General features: G+C 41.7%; 1 protein-coding gene across 1 annotated transcript; it reads left to right on the forward strand.

Moving 5' to 3' along the window:
• Window positions 1–729: 729 nt before the first annotated feature.
• Window positions 730–18,922, forward strand: ttc21b (tetratricopeptide repeat domain 21B). Its single transcript, XM_035773347.2, has 29 exons — window positions 730–1,325; window positions 1,909–2,038; window positions 2,662–2,772; window positions 2,859–3,025; window positions 3,327–3,449; window positions 3,882–4,039; window positions 4,748–4,832; window positions 5,137–5,235; window positions 5,496–5,688; window positions 8,348–8,445; window positions 8,913–9,113; window positions 9,441–9,570; window positions 9,685–9,842; window positions 9,940–10,164; window positions 10,396–10,634; window positions 11,140–11,212; window positions 11,486–11,596; window positions 14,944–15,082; window positions 15,226–15,332; window positions 15,515–15,703; window positions 16,012–16,122; window positions 16,217–16,298; window positions 16,476–16,626; window positions 16,709–16,870; window positions 17,389–17,584; window positions 17,946–18,170; window positions 18,252–18,372; window positions 18,475–18,542; window positions 18,669–18,922. The coding sequence occupies exons 1-29, from the start codon at window positions 1,293–1,295 to the stop codon at window positions 18,744–18,746; spliced, it is 3,963 nt and encodes a 1,320-aa protein (XP_035629240.1). The 5' UTR covers window positions 730–1,292; the 3' UTR covers window positions 18,747–18,922.
• Window positions 18,923–20,744: the final 1,822 nt, after the last annotated feature.

Raw genomic sequence — 20,744 nt, forward strand, 5'->3', positions numbered from 1 at the left:
TTATTTAATCCCTATATGAACTGTAACTCAGTAAAATATTTGAAATTGTTGCATGTTGCGTTTATATTTTCTCTTGTCTACTTTTGAAAATGGTCAAAGGTAATCGAGGAAAGGCAGCAAGGAGAGAATGTGTACGAAAATGTATGAAATGAGACCCTCATTCGCCTCTCACGTGTCATCAGGCAAATTACATTTACAGAGGGGATCACCAAATACATGTTTAAAGGGCTAAAAACAAGTGAAGTTAGTTGTGCAAGACATTTTATAAATAAAACGTATAAGTAGCATGTTGTTTTTAAATGTGTGCATGGTTTTCAAAAAGCTTTCAAGACCAGCCCGGGGTCTGGGGTTTGAGAAGTCAATGAGAGAAAGGAACAATTCTTCCTTAGTTGTTAATTTTCTCGAAATCTATAGGCACAACCTTGATTTGGGACAATGTCTTTGCTAGTAGAACATGTTATTACCCCAACCTCACGTTTTTCATTTTCGCCAAAAACAACTTTATATCGAAGAAGTGCCTTTGAGTTGACGGCCTGCACATGCGCAGTTCGGTTCGAGAGACCGTCATACCCGATGACGTGTTTCTACGTTTCAGTTTAGCGAATCAACGTCGCCATGACATCACCTACGAGTGTGATCGGGGTTTATTTTGGACAAGCAGCTTTAGTCTATCTTCATACTGCACTGTCTTTAATGAAACTCTGTGGGAGGACCGTCTTCCGTTTGCCAACGAACGAAATGACACTACTCGACCACTGGTCGTCACTAGTTACCACAGCCACAAAGTCATAGACCCCGCCTATTTCTACAATTTATCTTCTTCAAATGGTTGTTTTCATGAATTGTTTTATACATTTTTACTTTGTGGTATCTAGTGTAAACTTCGACCACTTATAATCGGTTTAAGGGTCACAGACTGAAGATGGGAACCTAGGTCACTTTTATCCAAACGAGAAAACACCACAAAGTAGCTACAAGCCTCTTCTCACAGCCTTTGTGCCAAAGAGCCACAAGCGCGGCATGCGGGTGGGGTCAGTATTTTACGTTCAGCGTGCTTGGTGCGCCACCTTGTGAAACATTATTGTTAAACCAATGATTTTCAACCTCCTCTACAATTTAAAAATGGCGGCGGTGGTTGTCAAGTAAACGAAAGACGCTTACTGGTGTTTGTAAGATGGCAAAAAATGTAGCTATAATCGGTTTCTATCTTGCCTTTTAAGAGTACATGTGGCCGCAGTATTCAGTTAAACATTTAAGGTCTATTTAATTGCTGCAGTTTGAGGTGAAACATTATGGCAGAAGTTGAGGACGAAGAGTCAATGCTGGTAAGTGTTGTCGTGTTGCACTGTAGCCTATTTCTATTTGTACTGAGACAAGTTCACCTCAATGTATACAATAAAGCAACACATCACCGTGTAGCCTGTTTAGCTTGTTTAGAATGTCAAGCTGCAGTGGTTCTTTCAAAGTTCTGAAATGAAAAAACGCACAGTTAACCTTATCCGCCAGGCAGGATGTTTATGATGACATACATGTGAATTTTATCATAACTTGTAAGGTATTTATTTATCCTCACAGAATAAGGGGCAAAACATTCAGGATAAAGCTCCTAGGTTATTCAGGTTATGAATGGTCTTCATCAGCATATTGGTTACATTGTTGAGTAAACACACGACTTCATATCAGTAGCACAGGCCAACTTGGACACGGAGGATATTACGGACAAGTATTGTCATGCTGACCGTTTGCATTCCATAAGAGTTTAAAAAAAAGTTTTATCAGCACATTGTTGGTTTACAGCCTACTTTGATTTACTCAGGTATTTTCTGAAATGTGTTTTTGTGGTTTTGATCTCTGCCATAAATTAAGCTATTTTCTATCACAGCTCTACATGTTTGTTTTTGTTCCCAGGCCTTGATCAACTACTATTGCCACGAGAAGTATTTCAATCATGTATTAAATGCTGCAGCTGTGGCACAGAGGAAATTCAGCAATGATCCAATCTTCAGCTTTTTCCATGCCTACGGCACCCTGATGCAAGGTCAATGAGTACTCCATTGCTTAGTTTGAAACAATTAAATAAAGCAGCTACAGGGAGGTCCACAATTATTTGTTGTTTTGGCTGTATGTTCCAGCACTCTGGATTTGAAATGATACAACTATGAGGTTAAATTGCAGACTGTCAGCTTTAGTTATAGGGTATTTTCATCCATATCAGGTTCACTTTTTCGAAATTGCAGCATTTTTTTGTACATAGACCCCCGCGTCATTTTGGAGTCACTTTTAATGTAAATAACAATATTGACTTCCAGTCATTGTGCTAACGCTAGTTAGCATTGTCTCACAAAACTACCTCAAACTTGCTTCATACAGGTCACAGAGACATAAACATGGTATCCATGAATTCATCTGACATCATTGCCAAAATACTGAAGTATCCCTTTAACCTCATAGTCATTTTATCATTTAAAATCCAAAGTGCTGGAGTACAGAGCCAAATCAACAAAAGGTCTGTCACTGTCCAAATACTTTTGGACCTGTATATCTGTTTCATGTAATATCAATCACAGTGTCTTTTTTTTATTTATTGTATACTGCCTTAATTTTGTCAGCAGCTAATATGGATCCATAATAAATACAAATGATTTATATGTTTCGTTTTAGATCAAATTCAGGAAGCCATCCATGAGTTTGAGACGATAAAAGACAGAAGAGATATGTCCCTCTGTACATTCATGGCTCTTGTTTTTGCTGAAAAGAAAAGGCCAAACCCAGGTAAACCCATATTTGTCTTGATCCATGGTTACTTCTCTGTGTATTTTTCTGTAGCTGAATCTATACACTTTTTATGTTGACTTCAGATCGAGATGTCATTCAGGAACTGGATGCCAAGGTGAAAGAGGACCGTAAAAGTGCAACACCTAAGGGTCTCTACTACGCTGGGATGTTCCTCTGGCTTCTGGGACGAAATGACAAAGCAAGGGAATACATAGAGAGGATGATCAAAGTCTCTAATGGTTCCCGAGAAGTGAGTTTGGTTATATGTGTTTCTCTCAAATTCTATCAAATATATATATATATTTTTTGAAAATGCATTTGCAAAAACTTACGAAGTCTGCAAGTGTCACTGTATACATACCTCAAACAGTTAAATGGATGAAATTATGCCCACTATCGGGTTGCCTAGGGACGGCCTTTGTCAGCGCTAGGCTATTTGAGAATTTGTTTTAGGAGCATTTTGAGTGGAATTACTTGAAAACCAGGTAGAGGTCTACTCTGATATATATTTGTCTACCCTTCTAACATTTGGATTAATGTCTGTTGTTCAGGGGATTATCCTAAAAGGCTGGATAGATCTGACCTCTGGTAAGGATGCACATGCCAAGAAGGCTGGGAAATACTTTGACGAAGGCCTGAAAGAGAAAGCAGATGTTTTTGCTCTGATGGGAAAGGTAAGAAGGCACACAACCCTTGTGTTGCCATGAATAGATTACTTCACTTGCAATGAGAAGAGATGTTAAGATATTGGAGACATTGTTGAGGTCTTTGTCACGTCTCATATTTCATGTGGCACCTAGTTATTGTGCCTGAATGATAATCCCCCATTGTGCTGGATTCTCTATATCCCACAACCTCACTAGGATGTCAGAGTCTATTATTCAATAACACAATCTGTTTCTCAATTTGTACCACATATTGAATGGACTGTTTTGAAATGCCAAAGCTCTATGTTGCCTTATCTGTGGTAGTACATTGAGACCAATTGTTAGCTTGCTATCTTTTGCTCTTTGTGTAGAGTAATTAGCTTTTGAAACAGATGTACAACAGTGCATTTTACTTTCCTCAACATGTCCATACATTGTGTGATATTTTATCTGTTTCAGGCACATTACTATGAGTATCGGCATAATTATTCTGGAGCATTGGAGACAGTCAACCAAGTGATTGTTAGTTTCCCTGGGTTCCTTCCTGCCTTTATCAAGAAGATGAAGCTTCTATTGACCCTGCAGGACTGGGAGCAAACTGTAGATGCAGCACAGAGGTATAGTATCTCATATTAGAGGTGATTTTGCTCTAGAATTTCTGTTTTCTTGTTACTTAAGTTAATGACACTGGAAATAATAGCTGGCTTTAATCTTAGTTTGTAAAGAATTGTTTGGATCAAATAAATACTTTCATTGATGGATTTGGTCAATCAATAGCAGCCATATAAAGAACGAGCCTGTCAGCCTTTGCAAGTGGCCCGTATTGAAGTGCAAATTTAAAATGGAGCGTGATGCCTGGAACCAGTGGCATAATGACTGAGCCATTGTTCCTGACTGCTCGCCCGCTGGACCCTGACCAAAGCCAGGGAATATGAAAAGGCTTTTGAGCTGAAGCGCTAGAGCCACACGTTTCCCAGGATGCACTTCTCCAGGTTCTATGAACTGCAGGAAGGAGGATCACTCAGGTGGAGCCCGTTTCTAAGGGGACTAAGCCCAAGGCCAGAGCCACTGGTTTAGCCCTGCTGAGTCATAGCTCTTTGAACAGGAATGGACACATGCAGTGCACAGTCCGGCTCTCTCCTTTTTTTTCTCATTGTCTAAGTGGGTGTTCTTCCTTAGATTGTATTCTCTCTCCCTTTCCTCCAGTCTTGTCAGGCATATAAGCCATCATGGGAAGAAACGAATACAATACTCTGACAACACCACATTTTCATTAGCATCAAACAGTGCTGATCATTAAAGAGATGTTTCATGTCCTATTCTAGGCTCTTGCAGAAGGATAAAAACAACCTAGAAGCGCTGAGAATGCTCGCTCTTCACTCCTTATGCAGAGAGGGGGACATCACAGAGGTAATTTTCAAACATGAATAGTTAAAGGGATGGTTCGGGATTTTGGCAATGAAGCCCTTTATATATTTCCCTAGAGTCAGATGAACTCGCGGATACCATTTTTTATATCTCTGCTTCCAGTATGAAGGAAGTTGGAGGTAGTTTTGCGAGCCACTGCTAACTAGAGTTGCTGCTAAGACTGGAAGTCTTAGGGATCAGCTAGCATACACTTCAACCTGTTGCCACACAACTACGTGTGAATGGTACATAATGATTCCCATGATGTGTACGTGGTCAAGTGGGATACCCTTTTTACTTTTGGCAGTCACTAAACATGCTCTCAAGTCTCGTCAGCAACTTGGACGCCCAAGAGCCTCACAGCCCAGACCTTTTCTACAGGATGTCCTTGGCTTTCACACGGGTGGTAAGACTAATTTGATTTATTAGTCGAGCGTATTGCATCTTCATGATGCCCAGCCCACATGGGCTTATAAGACACTGTATTCAGTGTTTAATGCTTTTCGATAAGAAATGTTTTTACATGGAAACTAGTGTGACTATGTTTCACCTCTGAAGAGATTGACCCTTTCACTTCACCTTGTGACATTACAGTCCCTGAACCAGTACAATTGCATGTCTGACATGAGGTATACACAAAGACTTAACTCTGTTGTCATTTGCTAGTGTGGAAGAAATGAGAAAGTGATTCAGCAGACTCATATCATGGTGGACAGAGCCTTCTCCCAAGCCCAAGGGGATTCTGATCTGGCCACAGAGCTGGGCTACCAATTGGTTCTGCAGGGAAGAATCAAAGAGGCTATGAAGTGGTACAAGACTGCCATGACTCTGGACGAAACAAGTGTCTCGGCTTTGACAGGTGAGATGGGCTTCCCTGATTGTTTAGACATATGCCGTAGATCTCAAACTTTTTAGCTGTAATGTAGCTATGCATGCAATTCTGTACCTACAGTTGAAGTCTGAAGTTTACGTACACTTATATTGGAGTCATTACTACTCGTTTTTCAACCACTCCACAAATCACTTGTTAACAAACTATAGTTTTGGCAAGTCTGTTAGGACATCTACTTTGTGCATGACACAAGTAATTTTTTACAACTGTTCACAGACAGATTATTTAACTTATAATTCACTGTATCACAATTCCAGTGGGTCAGAAGTTTACATACACTAAGTTGACTGTGCTTTTAAACAGTATGGAAAATTCCAGAAAATTGTGTCATGGCTTTAGAAGCTTCTGATAGGCTAATTTACAAGTCTGGTTCATCCTTGGGAGCAATTTCCAGACGCCTGAAGGTACCACGTTCATCTGTACAAACGATAGTACGCAAGTATAAACAGCATGGGACTACACAGCCATCATACCGCTCAGGAAGAAGACGCGTTCTGTCTACTAGCGATAAACTTACTTTGGTGTGAAAAGTGCAAATGTATTTTATTTTGTTTGACCTTTTTTTAACCTCTTAGTGATCCCTTCACGCGCCAATCCCTTTAGCGGAATCGATTTGACAACATCCAGTGAAATTGCAGAGCGCCAAATTCAAACTTCAGAAATATCAATATTAAACATTCACGAAAATATAAGTGTAACACATCAAAATAAAGCTTAACTTCTTGTTAATCCAGCTGCTGTGTCAGATTTCAAAAAGGTTTTACGGCGAAAGCAGACCATGCGATTATCTGAGGACAGCGCCCCGCATACAGACACATGAAAATAATTTTTACATTTTTCTGACACAAGTCAGAACTTAACGATATAATAAATGCCTTACCTTTTGAAGATCTTCTTTTTGCAATCTCAAATGTCTCAGTGACACAATGAATGGCCGTTTTGTTCGATAAATTCCTTCTTTATATCCCCAAAATGTCAATTTATTTGGCGTGTTTGATTCAGAAATACACCAGTTACAACTCGCCCAACATGACTACAAAGTATCTAATAAGTTACCTGTAAACTTGGTCCAAACATTTCAAACAACGTTTGTAATCTAACCTTGGGTATGCTAAAATGTAAATAATAGATCAAATTTAAGACTGGATAATCTGTTTCCAATACCAGAGAAAAATAACACGGAGCACGCTCCTGTTCACGTGCACAGAAATAGTAGGGGCCATCAGTGACACATGGAATGAATAGCACTACTTCTACATTTCTCAAAAGAAAAACATTGACCAATTTCTAAAGACTGTTGACATCTAGTGGAAGCCATAGGAACTGCAACCAGGTTCCTAATAATAAGGGTATCTAATTATCTTTATTTAACTAGGCAAGTCAGTTAAGAAAAATATATTATTTTCAATGACAGCCTAGGAACAGCGGGTAAACTACCTTGTTCAGGTGCAGAATGACAGATTTTCACCTTGTCAGCTCAGGGATTTAATCTTCGGTTACTAGAACAACAGCAAAGCACCTTGTGAAGATGCTGGTGGAGACGGCTACAAAAGTATCTATATCCACAGTAAAATGTGTCCTATATCGACATAACCTGAAAGGCCGCTCAGCAAGGAAGAAGCCACTGCTCCAAAACCTCTATAAAATGCCAGACTACGGTTTGCAACTGCACATGGGGACAACGATTGTACTTTTTGGAAAACTATCCTCTGCTCTGATGAAACAAAAATGGAACTGTTTGGCCTTAATGACCATCGTTATGTTTGAAGGAAAAATGGGGAGGCTTGCAAGCCGAAAAAACACCATCCCAACCGTGAAGCACAGGGGTGGCAGCATCATGTTGTGGGGGTGCTTTGCTGCAGGAGGGACTGGTGCACTTCACAAAATAGATGGTGTCATGAGGTAGGAAAATTCTGTGGATATTTTGAAGTAACATCTCAAGACATCAGTCAGGAAGTTAAAGCTTGGTCGCAAATGGGTTTCCAAATGGACAATGATCCCAAGCATACTTCCAAAGTTGTGGCAAAATGGCTTAAGTACAACAAAGTCAAGGTATTGGAGTGGCCATCACAAAGCCCTGACCTCAATCCTATAGAACATTTGTGGACAGAACTGAGAGAGTATGTGTGAGCAATGGAGGCCTATAAACCTAACTCAGTTACACCAGCTCTGTCAGGAGGAATGGGCCAAAATTCACCCAACTTATTGTGGGAAGCTTGTGGAAGGCTACCCAAAACGTTTGACCCAAGTTAAACAATTTCAAGGCAATGAAATTGCAATGCGACCAAATACTAATTGAGTGTATGTGAACTTCTGACCCACTGGGAATGTGATGAAAGAAATAAAAGCTGAAATAAATCTCAACTATTATTCTGACATTTCACATTCATAAAATAAAGTAGTGATCCTAAGACAGGGCATTTTTACTAGGTTTAAATGTCAGGAATTGTGAAAACTGAGTTTAAATGTATTTGTCTAAGGTGTATGTAAACTTCCGACATCAACTCTATGTAGAATTTGGTAACGTTTATTCTTCATTATAATATTATAAACCAGCTATAAACAAATAATTAAGTTGTAAATCCTTTAGATGTGGATTGTAAAAACATCTGATCTGTATTTCCAGGTATTATCAGGTGCCAGCTGATCGAAGGAAACTTGGAGGATGCAGAGCAACAGCTGGAGTTTCTCACAGAGATCCAACAGTCTATTGGGAAATCAGGGGTAAGGCTGATAGAGAGATATTGCTCTGTTCAATCCAGTTCGATAGCCTTGCCAAAGTAATTATATTTCTAATTCTACTTTTGACATTAATATCTAGTGTTTGGTCATCTAGTGAAGCTTTGTAGCCGTTTGGACAGCTTTTTGTTTAGGTAATGGTAGTTCTTTAGAAATGTGTGGGCTTTCCTGTGTTTGCTAAGCCCTTAACAGTGACATCAGCTTGGATAAGTAACTGCTGAGTAACAGCTTGTCCTGTGTGTCTTAAGTATTATAGGGGAGACTCTGGGTAGGGTACATTCCAAATGGCACCTTATTCCCTTTCTAGTGCACTATAAAGGCCCATGGCGCTCTGGTCAAAAGTAGTGCACTATATAGGTAACACACCATGTTGTGTTAGAGCTGCCCTACTGAGCTGAATACTGTTGTGTGAACCTGTTGACACCCTTGGCTTGCTCTTTCCTCTCTGTCAGGAGCTGCTGTACCTGCGCGCCATGCTGGCTGTGAAGAAACGCAGGTCACAGGATGAGGTCACCAACCTGCTGAATGATGCCGTGGACACTCACTTCTCCACACTGCAAGGCCTGCCGCTGGGGGTGGACTACTTTGAGAAGCTCAACCCTGACTTCCTGCTGGAGATCGTCAAGGAGTACATAGCACTCTGTCCTGCTAAGGTCAGTCTGGAGAGAGATGTCTATGGATACATTTGTTAAATACATATTTTAAGGTTTTATTATAGGGGACTATAAGATAAGGAAGGATAGGAGAGAAAGGTGGAAAGATCGACTTGGGAATTGAATCCCGGTCTCCGGTGGGGGGGCTTTGCATATCTACAGATGCATTTATAGAGATTACTGTCAGTAATTTGACACCACATTTACTGGGTTTAACAAACGATACAAAGACGTTGTCACAGGTTGTAAATAGATTTGTAGCCCCCGTCGTGTCATTCATTGTGGTCTTGATCATAGAGATAACCATCGGTATCACGTGTGTGTTAGCCTCCAGCCCAGGGCCAGCCTCCTGCCCCTCAGCTCCAACACTGTGCCTCTGTGTTGGACACTGTGGTCAAGATAGTACCTGGACTCCTACAAGGTGTCTTCCTATTGGCCAAAGTTAGGTTTCAGTCTGGTGAGTTTCAACTGATTTGCATGTGACACAATTCTGCTCAGTTTTCATGCCAAGTTGTTCTCAACATGGATGACAACAATTAATGGGTTTGATGGTAATGCTGATGTCCTTTAGGTGACATTGACTCTGCTCAGAGCAGCCTCCAACACTGCCTGGACCAGTGTCCCTCCCATGCTGAGGCCCACCTGCTCATGGCACAGATCCACCTCTTACAAGGCAACTACAAGCTCTCCTCCCAGTCTCTGGAGCTTTGCCTCAGTCACAACTTTGCGGTAAGAACAGCATTCCAGATGAACGTGGTATTAGATCAAACAGAACTGTTATGGGAACATCCATCCTCTAATAGCTCTGTGTGCTGCTCCCTGCCAGGTCCGAGAGCACCCTGTGTATCACCTTATAAAGGCCCAGGCCCAGAAGAAGATGGGAGAGCTCCAAGAGGCCATCCAGACTCTGCAGATGGCCATGATCCTGCCGGGGGTCCGCAGGGCCGGTGCCTCAGCCAAATCCAAGAACAAGAAGGTGGAGCTGAGCTCTGCTGACTGTGTGTCCGTGTTCCTTGAACTCGCCGAGGCCCTCTGGCTCAACGGAGAACAGGTAAGGGACCATGGAGAGAACAAGCTCAGCAACAGAGAGTATTATTCAATATATCTTGAGTTATGCTCACCTTTCTAGGAAATGGGTACTTTCCAGGTACTCATGAAATGCAGATCCTCCATATTTTATTGTACTTACATTCCCGGTAGTGTTTGTCTTCTGTCTCAGTCATGTCGTTGCCCAGTGTTGAACAGTAAAGTCTGATTCATGAACGTGGGTTTGACGTTTCAGCACGAAGCCGCCAAAGTGATGCAAGACGCCATCAACGAGTTCTCGGGCACTCCTGAGGAGCTGCGTGTCACCATCGCCAATGCTGACCTGGCTCTGCTGCGTGGCGACACCGAGCTTGCCCTGAGCATGCTCAGAAACATCACCCCTGAGCAGCCCTACTATATCCAGGCCAAGGAGAAGATGGCCGACATATATCTGACTCACAGGAAAGAGAAGCGCCTTTATGCCAGTTGTTACAGGTGAGGAACAACACGGCATTATAAAAAAGGCTATAATCTGACAGTTAGGCACACAAACTGTTCACTAATGGTGTTTGACATGTAGCTTAGGGTAACAAATAGTTTGTTATTTCTTGAAACCACGTCTCTTATTCAGTGTACTAACCACATCCCCCATTGCTGTGTCAGCCCACCCACCCATGCCATAGCAGCAGTCAGTCCATAACAGTATGCAAGCCACAAGTTCACAGCAAATCAAGTGTAAATGTTCAACTTTATCCACTCATGCAGCAAGGCTGTAATATGCAAAGCTTCCTGCAGTGTCTAAAAGTGAGCCGAAGGCCCATCACCTCATCTCTGATACTATACTTGTGTTGACAGAATTTCCCACACATAGACACTGCTGGGAAGCCATTAAGGATGAGTGAACCTCAAAGCAGAGCAGACCCATGTCTGTATAATGTGATAGAATATCAAAAATGTCTAGAATAAGATTCAATCTGATATTTTTCCTGTCTTTCTTCAGAGAATTAGTAGAGAAGCTGCCGAGTCCTCATACATATCTTTTACTTGGGGATGCTTATGTGAATATCCAAGAGGTGGGTATGAAATTGAATATCGATTAATCTCGTTGTTGCCCAAAACGAGGCAATGCAAGGCTTGCAGGGTTTTGGGGTCTTTTACAGTAGTGTGTTCATAGGAAGTAGTATTATGCAGTGTTTTATTAATTCATGCATATATTTATAAAAAGTAAACATCTGTGCATTGTGCTTATATCTTAATTCATGACTCCCTCCCTGTGGAATGTTGAATCATCACAGTTAATGTTCGGTAGAGCTAAATGTCACTAAGTCAAGTCCGTTTATCCGTAGCCAGAGAAGGCCATTGAGATCTACGAACAGGCTCTGAAGAAAAACCCCAAAGATGGAGCTCTGGCCAGCAAGATTGGGAAAGCTCTCATCAAGACTCACAATTACGTCAAGGTCTGTATACTAACTGGGGAGCTACACTGAGGCGTCAGGAAAACAGTAGCTACTACACTGGATGTGTACATTTTTGCCATGCAAGCACGTCAAATTATTACAAATAAAACCAGAGCGTAATTTTACGCTAAGTAATGCAATCGTCTCACAGCTGCGCTCCTTATGCCCAGGTTTCTTTGAAATAAATTGGAGTGTCTTACATGCTTACCACACTGCATGTGTTGCAAAATAAATGTACACATGCATGTTCTTCAATCATTGGACTCACACTGCTCGCAAGCGTCTGCGTAGCCAGGCGCTAAAATAGAACTTGGTTCTATTTGTGATGCTTGATGCGCTGCAAGTCCTGCCTCTCCCATCCTCATTTGTTTTTAGGAGCATATACCCACGTTGGTGATAGAAAGATGAACTGAGATCCACACTCCAGTCCAGTTGGTGGTAATGCATCTTAAAATTGGTTGCCAACTGCCATATAAAGTCCAGAAAGATTACTAGAAACGTTCTTCTTAATAGAATCCTTCTTCCGGCTCCGACAGAGATGGCCGCCTCCCTTCGCGTTCCTAGGAAACTATGCAGTATTTTGTTTTTTTAACGTGTTATTTCTTACATTGCTACCCCAGGTAATGGATCGGATCCCAGCCGGCGAACCAAAACAACGTCGCCGTAAAAGGGGCAAACGAAGCGGTCTTCTGGTCAGGTTCCGGAGACATATCGCGCACCACTCCCTACCATACTACTCGCCAATGTCCAGTCTCTTGACAACAAGGTTGATGAAATCTGAGCAAGGGTTGCCTTCCAGAGAGACATCAGAGATTGTAATGTTCTTTGCTTCACGGAAACATGGCTCACTCGAGACACGCTATCGGAGTCGGTGCAGCCAGCTGCTTTCTTCGCGCCGACAGAAACCAGCATCTTTCTGGGAAGAAGAGGGGCGGGGGGGTATGCCTTATGATTAACGAGACGTGGTGTGATCATAACAACATACAGGAACTCAAGTCCTTCTGTTCACCTGACAAAGAATTCCTCACAATCAAATGTCGACCACATTATCTACCAAGAGAATTCTCTTCAATTATAATCACAGCCGTATATATTCCCCCCCAAGCAGACACATCGATGGCCCTGAACGAACTGTATTTGACTCTATGTAAACCACATATCATGAGGCTGCATTCATTGTAGCTGGGGATTTTAACAAGGCTAAATTCTATCAACATATCGATTGTGCAACCAGGGCTGGTAAAACCCTGGATCATTGTTATTCTAACTTCCGCAATGTATATAAGGCCCTCCCCCGCTCTCTTTTCAGAAAAGCTGACCACGACTCCATTTTGTTGCTCCCAGCCTATAGACAGAAACTAAAACAGGAAGCCCCCACGCTCAGGTCTGTTCAAAGCTGGTCCGACCAATCTCATTCCACGCTTCAAGACTGCTTCGATCACGTGGATTGGGATATGTTCCGCATTGCGTCCAACAACAACATTGATGAATACGCTGATTCGATGAGCAAGTTTATTAGCAAGTGCATCGGCGATGTCTTACCAACAGCAACTATTAAAACATTCCCAAACCAGAAACCGTGGATTGATGGCAGCATTCGTGCGAAACTGAAAGTACGAACCACTGCTTTTAACCAGGGCAAGGTGACCAGAAACATGGCCGAAAACAAACAGTGTAGCTATTCCTGGGTCTCGACCCCGTGCAACTGGGTACTGGACTTCCTGACGGGCCGCCCCCAGGTGGTGAGGGTAGGTAACAACATCTCCACCCCGCTGATCCTCAACACTGGGGCCCCAGAAGAGGTGCGTTCTGAGCCCACTCCTGTACTCCTTGTTCACCCATGACTGCGTGGCCATGCACGCCTCCAACTCAATCATCACGTTTGCGGATGACACTACAGTGGTAGGCTTGATTACCAACAATGACGAGATGGCCAACAGGGAGGAGGTGAGGGCCCATGGAGTGTGTTGTCAGGAAAATAACCTTGCACTCAACGTCAACAAAACAAAAGAGATGATCGTGGACCTCAGGAAACACCCCCCTATCCACATTGACGGGACAATAGTGGAGAGGGTAGAACGTTTTAAGTTCCTCGGCAGACACATCACGGTCAAACTGAATTGGTCCACCCACACAGACCGCGTGGTAAAGAAGGCGCAGCAGCGCCTCTTCAATCTCAGGAGACTGAAGACATTTTGCTTGTCACCAAAAGCACTCACAAACTTTTACAGATGCACAATCGAGAGCATCCTGTCAGGCTGTATCACCGCCTGGTATGGCAACTGCTCAACCGTAAGGCTCCAGAGGGTAGTGAGGTCTGCACAACGCATCACCGGGGGCAAACTGCCTGCCCTCCAGGACACCTACACCACCTGACCCCACAGGAAGGCCAAAAAGATCAAGGACAACAACCACCTGAGCCACTGCCTGTTCACCCCGCTATCATCCAGAAGGCGAGTTCAGTACAGGTGCATCAAAGCAGGGACCAAGAGACTGAAAAACAGCTTCTATCTCAAGGCCATCAGACTGTTAAACAGCCACCACTAACATTGAGAGGCCGCTGTCAACATACTGACTCAACTCCAGCCACTTTAATAATGGAAAATGTATGTAACAAAATGTAACACTAGCCACTTTAAACAATGCCACTTAATATAATGTTGACACCCTACATTACTCATCTCATATGTGTATATACTGTACTCGATACCATCTACTGCATCTTGCCTATGCTGTTCTGTACCATCACTCATTCATATATCTTTATGTACATATTCTATATCCCTTTACACTTGTGTGTGTATAAGGTAGTTGTTGTGGAATTGTTAGGTTAGATTACTTGTTGGTTATTACTACATTGTCGGAACTAGAAGCACAAGCATTTCATTACACTCGCATTAACATATGCTAACCATGTGTATGTGCCAAATAAAATTTTATTTGAGTTTACTATTTTTTTCCAGTGGATTAATTGTCAGAGTAGAGGACCTTGTGCATTTCAGGTAAAATAACAACGCAATGTTTATATCCCAGGACAAATTAGCTAGCAACAGCAAGCTAGCTAGCTACATTTCCATAAATGTTTCATGCTTTTCGACCTGTCCCCAAATTAATATACTTGGTTCCGAGTTAATTTCTATATTTCATCCTACGTGTCCTGATCACGTCTAGTGTGGGTGGAACAAAATCTACATGAGCGCGATGGAGCACGCACTCGAGCGGTTTGGTCATCATGTTAGGCTCTGCAAAAGTTACATGTCCAGTGTAGCAGGCCTGTAAGAAAAAAAACATTCAAATATCAATCTATAGTAGTCAATAGCTGTATGATTCACCACTGTTATTCACAGGCAATCAATTACTATGAAGCTGCTCTGAAGACTGAGCAGCAGAACTTCCTGCGATATGACCTGGCTGAACTGCTAATGAAGATGAGACAGTACGAGAGGTGCGAGAAAGTTTTACAAGAGGCTCTCGCCCATGATCCAGGTAAGCTGGACATCATTGCTACAATTTTGAACATTTTGTATGTTAAAGTTTTGTTGCGGGTCATAAATTACAATGATAATACATAGTTACTTATGTAGCGCTTTTCCGACTTCTCACTCGTCGCCTTGTGTTGTTTTGTCTAGTAAATGAGCTGCCGTTGCTAACCGATGATTGTCGCTATCTGGTCCTGTTGGCCAAGATCCAAGGCAAGGTTGACAAAAACGAGGATGCTTTACTTTCCTTGCAACGAGTAAGTATTCTGATATTGTAAAAGCCATTATGCTAAGCAATGAGAGAAACTGAAATAACTGAAGTATTATTATTATGATCATTTCTAAGATTGAAAATCTGTCTCCTCTATAATACATGCATAATTCACAACATTGCTAATTCTTAGCTATGCTTTGAACCCAGACTTGTGTTTTCTTTTAGGCCCGGGATGTGCAGGCCAAGGTGTTGAAGCGTGTGCAGTTGGAGCAGCCAGACGCTGTCTCCATGCAGAAGCAGCTCGCTGCAGAGATCTGTGGCGAGATCGCTAAACACTACACGAGTCTTAGAGGCTATGAGAGAGCAGTGAAATTCTACAAAGAAGCTCTTGTCTATTGTGAGAGTGATGGCAAGGTCGGTGCAGCTGAATCAAGCCTTCAGTGTGTGCTCCCTGCAGCTGTATTTGTGAAACCCCAGCATCCCTTTCTTTCTATGCAGTTTTTGTATTTGCTAATTTGCATATTACAGTAGTTTATCATGTTTATAATCACTAAATGTTTATAATTACATTCAAATCTATTTTTATGAATGTGTAAATGTATGTTTAATGCCAGCAAGGCATACTGCAACATTTGCACATAGGAAATGGTATTATAATTATGATGTTAGAAGGTAATTGGTTAACAAAGTTGAATTCAATTGAATGCTTTCATTGTTACCAGGTGATGCTGGAGCTGGCGCGGTTGTACCTCACTTTAGATGATGTTGATGGCTGCCAACAGCAATGCAGTGTCCTTCTGAAGAGTGACCAGGTCAATGAAGATGCAACACTGGTTAGTTCTATTTATATGCCATTTCTGTCAAGTCCCAAAGGAAAATCCTATTGTAAAACTTGATTGTTTTCCGAACTTCTCTGTTTCCTCGTAGATGATGGCTGACCTGATGTTCAGGAAGCAGGACTATGAGCAAGCCGTTTTCCACTTTCAGCAGCTACTGGAGCGCAAACCAGGTGTGACAGGGCTCTGTTTCTATTAGGTCTGAATACACAACTTCCCCCCTGAAATAGAATTTCAATGGAGATTTGTAAAGCTTGAAAAGGAAGCGTAAGAACCTCAATGTAAATATACACTGCTGATTTGACCTCCCCTGGAAGGGAAGTAATGTCTTTCCCATATGTTCCTGCCAGACAACTACCCAACATTGTCACGTCTAATCGACCTGCTGAGGAGAGCTGGGAAGTTAGAGGAAGTTCCCAGGTTTCTGGAGATGGCTGAAAAACATTCCTCCAGGGCAAAGTTTGACCCTGGGTTTAACTACTGCAAAGGACTTTATCTGTGGTAAGTGCATTAGTCAAATGTATCTTTAGCTAGATTGATTATGGTGTCTTTTTTAAATAATTAAGTTGTATTTCGTGCCCAGGTACACAGGTGAACCCAATGATGGGTTGCGACACTTCAACAAGGCACGGAAAGACAACGACTGGGGTCAGAATGCTGTGTACAACATGATTGAGATCTGTCTTAACCCAGACAATGACACCATGGGAGGAGAAGTCTTTGAGAACCTAGATGGTGACATGGGGTGTGTTACATGTGCAGTAATTTGTCAATTCTTATTAGGATCCTGATTAGCTAACGCCGTAACGCTAGCTAGTCTTCCTGGGGTCCAACACCAATTAACAAGACATTACAAATAACCACAAATCAAGACTTCACAAACATTCAACAAGTAGACAATACAGACAAAATATCTGACAGGAAACACATTTAACATTCAGTTGATGCATTCTATTTCCAGTCCAGTCATATGGTCTATCGCATTTCACCTTTCTTGGAGGTGGATTTACTTTTTGCCTGAGAAACATGGAGTTCCATTCAGCTATGTATTTCAATGAACAGCTGAATATTAGCTGTGGGGATGTTTTTTTTAATGCTTACAGTGACGATACACTGAGTGTACAAAACATTAGGAACACCTGCTATTTCCATGACATAGACTGACCAGGTGAATCCAGTTGAACACTGTGATCCCTTATTGCTCATTTATCTGGCTGTCATTGATGTAAATGCACTTCCTTTTCCATTTTCATCTATGCTCAGGAACTCTACTGAGAAGCAGGAGTCAGAGCAGCTCGCCGTGAGAACAGCAGAGAAGCTCCTGAATGAGTTAAAGCCCCAGACAGCCGGTGGACACGTCCAACTACGGATCCTAGAGAACTACTGCTTTCTGGCCACCAAGCAGAAAGCCAACGTCGAGAAAGCCCTGAATGTTTTCACAGAGATTGCAAACAATGAGGTAAGTCAACTCCAGATGGTGTACATAAGTGTGCACACACACCCACACCCTTAGCAAATCTAACATCACTACGCGGGTGCATTATCTTAGGCTTTATCTTTGCTTTACACTTTCTTGATGTTGACTTTGGAGTTTTCCTTAACAGCTTATTTATTGAGTAACTTACTATGTCATTAACATAGTAAGATAACTTGTGTAAGATAATATCCTGTTACGCAAATTGAATCCTCCTTGCTGACAAGGAAACCTTTGTTTGCATTTTTGGATACTCTTGTCTACTTCACAGAAATAGAGGGAAATGTTAGACCTGATTCGCTGTAAAACGACACCTAACTAACCAAGGCTCTCTGTTTTAACTTAGAAGGACCATGTGCCTGCACTGCTAGCCATGGCGACAGCCTACATGATTCTCAAACAAACCCCTCGAGCCAGGAACCAGCTCAAACGCGTAGCTAAGATGAACTGGAGCATTGTTGACGCTGACGAGTTTGAGAAGAGCTGGCTGCTCCTGGCCGACATCTACATCCAGTCAGGGAAATATGACATGGCTGGGGACCTCTTGAAGAGGTGCCTTCGTCATAATAAGGTCAATGCATACCCTTGATCAAAAATGTATCCGGAATGAGTTTGAGTCACTCACGGTAACAGTCATTGTTCATTTTCACAGTCATGTTGTAAAGCTTATGAATACATGGGCTACATTATGGAGAAGGAGCAGGCATTCCGAGATGCAGCGCTGAACTATGAAATGGCTTGGAAATATGGCAATCAAACGAACCCCACGATAGGTATGTTTAAGGACATCTTGTACATGCTGCCATTCGTTTTTTTAAAAATTGTATCATGTAAATATACAACAGTCTATGAATAGTAGTATGTTTTTGTCTCAGGATACAAGCTTGCATTCAACTACCTGAAAGCAAAGAGGCATGTTGATGCCATAGATGTCTGTCATAAGGTAAGTTGAAATCATAGCTTCACATGTTATCTATGTTGAAATAAGTGTGTAAAAATGTGATTTTTGTTTATGTGTTGTCATTGAATAACATCATATGCATAAACTAAATATTCATGTTTTGTTTAGGTTTTGGATGCTCACCCCAATTATCCAAAGATGAGGAAGGACATCTTGGACAAAGCTCGGGCAGCTTTGCGGTCTTAACATAAATGTTTTAGCGAGAGAGAGTGCAGTGTGTGGGTGTATTATTGCTCAATCTTTTTTTATGTGTTTTGTTAACAAGCATTATTACTTGGGTAAGTATTTGGATGTAATTATAAATGGAATTTTGGAGGGATGAGAGACAGTGCTTTTTATAAATGTGATTACAATACAAAACACATTGTTGTAGAGTTATTGTGTTTTTCTTACAATATAATGAAAACAGTGACTGTTTCAACACTAAAGAAAGACGTATTGCTTTGCAATAAATGTCAGGGTAGCCTAGTGGTTAAGAGCATTGGATTAGTAACCGAAAGGTTGCAAGTTCAAATCCCCGAGCTGACAAGGTACAAAATCTGTCGTTCTGCCCCTGAACAGGCAGTTAACCCACTGTTCCTAAGCCGTCATTGAAAATAAGAATTTGTTCTTAACTGACTTGCCTAGTAAAATAAAGGTAAGAAAAAAAAAATAGTTCAATTTAAATCTTAAATAAATCTTAATTGTACACCTTATTAACATGTCATTATATAGGAGAGCAGACATGGTGGTGTCCCAAATGTTCCTGGTCTATAGTAGGTCACTACATAGGGAATAGGGAGCCATTTGGGACACACAGGGTCAGTGATTTCCAGGTTAAGAATTAATATGAACATCCAACTCAGTGCCACATAGACTATCTAGATATGATATCATCCACACCGTTTTTATTTATATATACATACATGGTTGTTACTTTTTAATGAAGGGAAATGCCACTGGGAGTTGCCAACTTGACAGCGCCCTCCCATAAGGAGGTTGAAGCTACTATTAAATGTTGACATCAAGTCACACACCCAAAAGTCTTGTACCAGTCCATAATTTGACATTCAAATGTATTTCTTCCCAAAAGTATTTGCACTGTTGTATATTAAGTTTAGGTTATAAAGATGGCAAGTAGCCTACATTATGCCAATTACCAGTGTAAGGACATAATATTGAAACGTTCACACACTTATGGAAATTGTATGTATTGACTATGTTTAGTAAAGCATTGATATTAAGAATCTAGAATGAATCATTTAAAAAAAAAATCCCTCATCAATCTACACACCCCATAATGAAAAAGCGAAAACAGGTTTTTAGAAATGTTTGCAAATGTATGGAAAATAAAAACATATCTTATTTACATATTCAGCCCCTTTGCTATGAGACTCAAAATTGAGCTTGGCTGCATCCTGTTTCCATTGGTCATCCTTGAGATGTTTCTATAACTTGATTGGAGTCCACCTGTGGTAAATTAAATTGATGGGACATGATTTGGAAAGTCACACCTGTCTATATAAGGTCCCACAGTTGACAGTGCATGTCAGAGCAAAAACCAATCCATGAGGTCGAAGGAATTGTCCATAGAGCTCAGAGACAGGATTGTGTCGAGGCACAGATCTGGGGAAGGGTACAAAAACATTTCTGCAGCATTGAAGGTCCCCAAGAACACAGTGGCCTCCATCAATCTTAAATGTAAGAAGTTTGGAACCACCAAGACCCTTCCTAGAGCTGGCCGCCTGGCCAAACTGAGCAATCGGGGGAGAAGAGCCTTCGTCGGAAATTGACCAAGAACCTGATAGTCACTCTGACAAAGCTCCAGAGTTCCTCTGTGGAGATGGGAGAACCTTCCAGAAGGACAACCATCTCTGGAACACTCCAACAATCAGGCCTTTATGGTAGAGTGGCCAGACAGAAGCCACTCCCCAGTAAAAGGCACATGACAGCCAGCTTGGAGTTTGCCAAAAGGCACCTAAAGCACTCTCAGACCATGAGAAACAAGATTCTCTGGTCTGATGAAACCAAGATTGAACACTTTGGCCTGACTGCCAAGCGTCCTGTATGGAGAAAAACTAGCACAATCCCTACGGTGAAGCATGGTGGTGGCAGCATCATGCTGTGTGGATGTATTTCAACAGCAGGGACTGGGATACTAGTCAGGATCAAGGGAAAGATTAAAGGAGCAAAGTACAGAGAGAT

Source organism: Oncorhynchus keta, chromosome 7 (genome assembly GCF_023373465.1).
Source record: "Oncorhynchus keta strain PuntledgeMale-10-30-2019 chromosome 7, Oket_V2, whole genome shotgun sequence".
Taxonomy (NCBI): domain Eukaryota; kingdom Metazoa; phylum Chordata; class Actinopteri; order Salmoniformes; family Salmonidae; genus Oncorhynchus; species Oncorhynchus keta.